General features: G+C 31.2%; 1 protein-coding gene across 1 annotated transcript; it reads right to left on the bottom strand.

Moving 5' to 3' along the window:
• Positions 1–206: 206 nt before the first annotated feature.
• On the bottom strand, positions 207–4,698 carry LOC123657743 (CDK5RAP3-like protein). Its single transcript, XM_045593257.1, has 8 exons — positions 4,303–4,698; positions 3,911–4,063; positions 3,454–3,681; positions 3,161–3,286; positions 2,247–2,402; positions 1,462–1,655; positions 825–996; positions 207–405 (listed from the first exon to the last, which is right to left on the bottom strand). The coding sequence occupies exons 1-8, from the start codon at positions 4,582–4,584 to the stop codon at positions 334–336; spliced, it is 1,383 nt and encodes a 460-aa protein (XP_045449213.1). The 5' UTR covers positions 4,585–4,698; the 3' UTR covers positions 207–333.
• Between the last annotated feature and the right edge of the window lie 1,609 nt (positions 4,699–6,307).

Genomic DNA, 6,307 nt, shown 5'->3' with positions numbered 1-6,307 from the left:
GCTCGAAAAGTACTTGTTAGATCTCAAATAAATTTAAATGGGACCAATTGGCACACACCACCTTTCGATTAAAAGAAAATTTGTCGAAATCGCTCCACCCAGTCAAAAGTTCTGATGTAACATACATAAAAAAAAAAAAAAAAAAAAAATACAGTCGAATTGAGAACCTCCTCCTTTTTTGGAAGTCGGTTAAAAAAAAGAAGAGGTCATTAAGGCACTAAAAGGCTTTATTAAATAATCATTTAATAAAATTCCTTTATACAACAATTTCACATCCATAAAAAAATATACAGCTCCATCATATATTTTCACTGACCACTTTCATTTTTCATATTACAAAAACTTGACGCCGCCGATTATGTTCACTGGCCTTCCCTTGTATTTCTTTGAGATCTCACTTTGAATCTACAAGAAAACGAACATTTTTAGAATATAGTATAGTATATATTATTTATACACGTTACGTGGGGCGCTTGATATATTAAATGTAACAATTATTCTACTTGCAACTATCTATGTGCGGAGAGTTATAAAAAAATAGTAAAAAGTTATGAAAATATAGTAAAATTCACCCCACGTTTTTTACTCTGAATTGAATTATTCTCTAAATAACTTAAATTTTGTTATAATTTTATTTTGAAGTAATTAATTATGATTGATTGTTCGATCTTCTACTACTGTAATACAAACTCTTTATAATTAAAAATTATTCTACTTTTTAGTTCGATAAGCGTGGTTTCTTAGTTTTTTAAACTGTAATTTATTTTTAAGTTGGTTAAAACATAGTTCAACATAAGCATAAAGCTCTAAAACATAAAGCTCACGTCATCCTGTAGTTCCTTAGTTCGGGCGATGATCCTGGCTAACAGCGGTCTCAGTTGATCAGCTCGTTGGCTGGCAACTGCTTGCCGGTCTTTCTCCCGAGCAGCCAGTGTTGCCAGCTTGTCACACAACGCCAGTTTTTGCTGCAACTGTGCTGTTAGTACGTCCACGTATCTACAAGTAGTTGGGAATATTAACTATTACAAACATAGCTCGATAAAAATTTATAGTATAATTATAGCAAACAAAAATAAATATTTTTGTATGTTAATAAGCCCTAATTCCGGCGATAAACTGATAATTGTAAAAGTTTTTGGTCCAAAATAAAGAATTATTATTATTATTATAACTATAACTTATGTGCCGCCTACTCATCATCATTGAATTCACTGAAGTTTATATCATAACTGACCTGCCAGACTTCTGCCATATGAATAGAGACACTATTATCACCTAAAGGTATAAGATTATACGTACCTAGGTGAATGCTTTACATTATGTAAATATGTAAACTCACTAGCTGTTAAAGTTATGGAAGCACTTTGCACAAAAGACAACATGGCAGCGAAGGCACTCTAACTCTCTGTTGACAACGAAAGACAAGAAATGTCTGGTTCTACTAATTGGGTATATACAAACCTAGGTGAATGCTTAACATTATGTAAATGCGTTATTTCAGTAGCAGTAATGGCTGAAGAAGCACTTTGTACGGCAGACAACATGGCGGCGAGAGCGCTCTCACTCTCTGTCGGCAATTGCTCTATGAGAGAGAATGTCTGGCTTTCGTTAGCCGCGTTCGTTTCGTAGAGTCGCATCTTCAAGAATGATTCTAGCTGAAAATTATAAATAATCATGTGATTGTCTAAAAATAAAAAAAAATAAAAAAAAAAGAAAAATACCAAAATTGTCTATGAAATTGGTATTAAGAAAATTTTGTGGGTTCTTTATGGTAAAGATGTTTGTACTATTTTATTTAATATGTACCCATATCTATGAATCTATCTACAGACGATTCACTTATTATGACTTACTTAAATTTATTTTACATGTAGTTTTTTTTTTTTAGTCATTCAATTTTCTTATCAACAATCACAACAGAACTATTTATACATACATACTAGTGGTCGCCCAGTAATCGGAGTTCGAATATTATTAAGGTTCTGTTGTCAAAGACTATACTTCTATAATAATAAACAAAAGAGTATAATTATATGCGTGTGTGTCAAATACATGGTAGTGTGTAATTTATTTTATTAATTTCATGTATTTATTGTGCATAATTTAAAAAATATTAGTATTCTGCACTACTTCTCTATATAAACTATAAGTGTGCGAAATTTCATACTGTTCCGTCAGCGCAATATCTGTAAAATGGGGTACAAAGTTTTTGCTTCACGTATTAATATATAGATAATAGATATTACCTCAACAAGCTGGTCAATAAACTGGTTCCTTGTGGTGGTGTTATCTAGGAGGCTCAAGGCTTCCCTCCCCCGCGCCACACCACCTCCCACCCCCTGCTCCTCTACCACGATACCGGATTCAGCAAGAGATATCGCTGCAACATCCGCTGACACATCCTGAAATACAATATAATTTCATCACCGCATCTTTGTTGTAATGATGTCACTTTAAAGCTGTGAACATACACAACAACAGGGCACTTTCGAACGATGGGTTTTTCAGATAACGTAACCACATTTTTTTTTATTAGAGTAGGTCGGTAAACAAGTATACGACCTACTTAATGATAAACGTTCACTGTAGCCTATAGACGTCTGCAACACAGAAGACCCTCCTCTGGATCTCTGACCACCTCACTCACCATGATGTTAGATGTAATTCTGTAAGGTTGAGGTACTTCCCCAGACGGGTTGCTCCAAATTTTAAAAGTGTGTTCAGAAAGTACCTAATACTTATAACACCTAATTAAACTTTTAATAGTCATAAATAATCCGGCTTGCATTTATCACCTTTAGCTAATGTTATTGACGACGTTCTTCTCTAACTATTCTTTTCTAATTATTCACTGCAAATATCTCTACAAAGATTAAATAGCGTTAAGTAAATTATTCTTCTTCTTCTTTAAAGAGTATGGCTCCATCAGCTTTTCGCTGATGATTTTGCCAATGGCAAGTGCTGAAAGTGTATTGAAGTCCAGAGACAGGGTCCATTTTTGACAGTACAATAGAAGGTTAAGCCGCTTAAGCTGTGGTTAATTGAAAATATTTGAAATGATTATTTAATTTTGATTCTAATAAAAGCAAATTATTATTCAATTACTAAAAGGGTATTGCGTGCTCCTTTTTAAAATAAAATCATATTTTAATACACTTACAACATCTGGAGGCGCCACATCAATGTTACCCCAGTCTATCTCGCCTCCTGCATCCCCATCACCAAAATCTATTTCACCTGATGGTGTTTCCCCACCAAAATCTATTGCATTGTCTCCAAAATCGATCTGTAAACATAATAAATGTGATATGTGATGTGATGTGTGATAAACTGTGATATTAAAATGATAATGATATTATGTTAAATTGTAAAAAAGTTTCTTTCAAAAATAAACAATTCCCAATATTAAATCTCTAAGTATTCAATAAAATAAATTTTAATTAATTAATATACCTGATCACCACCAGCTTGGTCCTTATCTTCTAATTCTATATGCACAGGGTCAGGCTCAACACTCAATGGTGGCTCGCCATAACTCCACTCATACACCGTAGTATTCCCATGTTCGACAACATACTTCAGAAGTGGTAATACTTCCGAAGCCTGCTCCCCGAGTATATACTTAGTAAACGCTGAATATAATTCTATAGCAGGTTGTAGGGGCTTGAGTGATTTACCTATCTGTGATTAGGAGAAAAATTGTTACTTAAAATTTTATTAAGGCCTGGCTTTGGATAACAGAATGACATTGAATATTCCACAAATAAAAGTTTATGAGGGTTTCTCCTACATGGAGAAAAAGGCCTATACTGTGGAATGTTACTGGCTGAATGCGTAATGTGTAGTTTATTCTGCTATAAATTAGTTAATTTAAAAATAATTGAAGCCTTAAGCAATTACAGTAACTAACCTTGTCATATATTTCAGGCAATCCTTTTAACCGTTCCACGAGTTCTCTCTTTATTTTATCACCCTTAATACCAAGCTGTTTACAAAGAGTTAAAAATTCTGTTTTACTCGACGCTTCATTTTTTAAATAGTCTACATGTTTTTTTTCACACTCCTGAAAAAATTTTTTTAATTCAATATAAATAAACTAATAAAGCAGGAGATGGTTAAAAGTGCTAAGGTTGTTTACTACTGAATTAGGATAAGTTTACATATTAATAAAATATACAATTTTGTTTTCTTTTCTAGAGTTTTGAGATAAATTACAACACTACTAGTTTTAATATTGTATCAAAATTATTATAAGTTTATTATCAGCTTGTCAAGGAAATAAATAATCACAAAAGTACTTACTGTTTGCAACTGTTCTTCTTTTGCAATCTGCTTTTTTAAGCCAGGAATTTCGTAATTAATATTTCTGACCAACATTTGTGCGGCTTCAGCGAGATATAAGTTTTCTTTTTCATAACTCCTCACAACATCCTGCCAATCCTTCATTCTTTGAGAACCATATCTACCAAACAAATTCTTTGTGTCCGCTTCTGTTTCTTTCAGGATTTCAATGATTTTTAGACAGTGAAAGTAATTAATGTAGCTGCCTGATAGTAAAGCAGCTATGTCTTCGTGTGCTGGCATGTCTTGAATGGCATTATTTATCTTCTCTCGAACAGCTATGATACTTTTCTGCCATTCCTTGTTTACATGTCGCCGACTCACTAACCAATCTTGAAGCTTACCTATATTTATATCTATGGGTATATTGCTTTCCTATAAAACATGATAAATTTATAAAAAATATATCTTATTTTAAAAAAGCTCTCAACTTTTTGATAAAAACTTACATCCATTTTATAGTATTATAAAAACTATATAGATTTTACTTCTTTTTAAATTTATAATTTTTTTTAATAGGTATGTGTACTAAGAAATGCTGTAATTTTAAAATTTGCCATAAAAGTGTATAAGCAAGTTATTTTACTCTTTGCATAAAAGTGACGTGTCAATCACAACACAACAAAATAGGCACTTTCGAAGAAGTCTTATTTTTGAGGTTCTGTCAAATGTTGGTAAGATGTTAACGTTGCAAAAACGGAACGGAATTTTAAATATATTAATTTTATTGAATTAGGTAAAATCCTGTAAAAACTTTAAAAATATATACGTATGTTTACTTTTTCATTTTATTCAAATATTGTTCCATTGGACATTCTGTATTTTATTTATTTTCTTATTTCAATTGATTTTTCTTTAATTAAAGTTTAAAATTATAGAAAATGCAGTTTTCACTGCTGTTGTTACTTTCATCCACAACAAAATTTTATTATTTTAAAACTATGTAATATATATGTAGTAGTCATGTCGTACTTGAAATTTTTAATTGAGTTCCAAATACCTCATGTAAATTTAAAAATATTTTTTTTACTACGTATTTAATTATGTAATTAGGTCACTATACGGTAATTAAATGAATTCTAATAAACTATTCCCTAAAAATAATGCAGAACTGGAACATGTCATCTAAACTATATAATAAATGTAAACATTTTCTTATCTCCCTATTTCCTTACGCTCTAGTTCGATTGATAACAATTTGTGTTATCATTAGGTTATAAGTTGTACGAAATGCTTTTAAATATTTAATATAAATCATAATAAAAATGGAATCCGATACAAACGAGTAAGTGAATGTTATTAGTTTGTATATTTTTTATGACTTACTGTTTTATTAAGACTACAGTTAATTTTTAATTCGTAAAAAACTTTGTTTACATACAACAAATTTTTCTCGATATGCCATTTGGAGGCATACATTAATTGTCATGAGCTATTTTTCGATCATTTTAGGCCTCTTCCCCCCTTAGGTGAGATTTAGTGAGATTAGCCTTGACCCCTACGCGAGATTAACGCTAAAATATTTTAAACTAAATTTATTTTTATTATTCGGGAAAATAATAAACCGTACAGCTATACTTTAGTTAATTGAAATTAAATTAAATTCAAAGCAAAAACTAATTAGCATTTATTTGATTATTCTTTTTCATATAAATAAACAGTTTCCCGGCGTATTTGCTTAAGATTTTTTCGGTCTAAAATCTTACTTGATAACAATCCACAAACTCTAATAGTTTACATTGGGTGACTTCTTAAATCTTAATACTCAAGGAGGTACCTAAGTATCTAACTCTTTTTCCAATTTTCCATAAGTCAGCGCCACAGAGTAGGTATGTATTTTTTATTAGTATTTTTAAAAGTCAGCCTTAAACCACTGCCACTCAGCTGTTTGTCAAAATAAAAACAAAACTTGATTCTTATGAGTTATGGGTAGCACGTTGATATTGCATCTAAAACTTGCCTAAAA

Source organism: Melitaea cinxia, chromosome 11, assembly GCF_905220565.1.
Source record: "Melitaea cinxia chromosome 11, ilMelCinx1.1, whole genome shotgun sequence".
NCBI classification, from domain to species: domain Eukaryota; kingdom Metazoa; phylum Arthropoda; class Insecta; order Lepidoptera; family Nymphalidae; genus Melitaea; species Melitaea cinxia.
This window is presented reverse-complemented; position numbering and strand designations above follow the sequence as displayed.

What these genes read in the sequence shown, in the direction of transcription:
- LOC123657743 (XM_045593257.1), bottom strand. Translation starts at nt 4,584, where the DNA reads ATGCCAGCACACGAAGACATAGCTGCTTTACTATCAGGCAGCTACATT. An exon ending in ACCAAGCTGGTGGTGATCAG is followed by an intron (nt 3,287 to 3,453) that starts GTATATTAATTA and finishes TTATGTTTACAG; the next exon opens with ATCGATTTTGGAGACAATGC. An exon ending in AATGTTAAGCATTCACCTAG is followed by an intron (nt 997 to 1,461) that starts GTTTGTATATAC and finishes AACTACTTGTAG; the next exon opens with ATACGTGGACGTACTAACAG.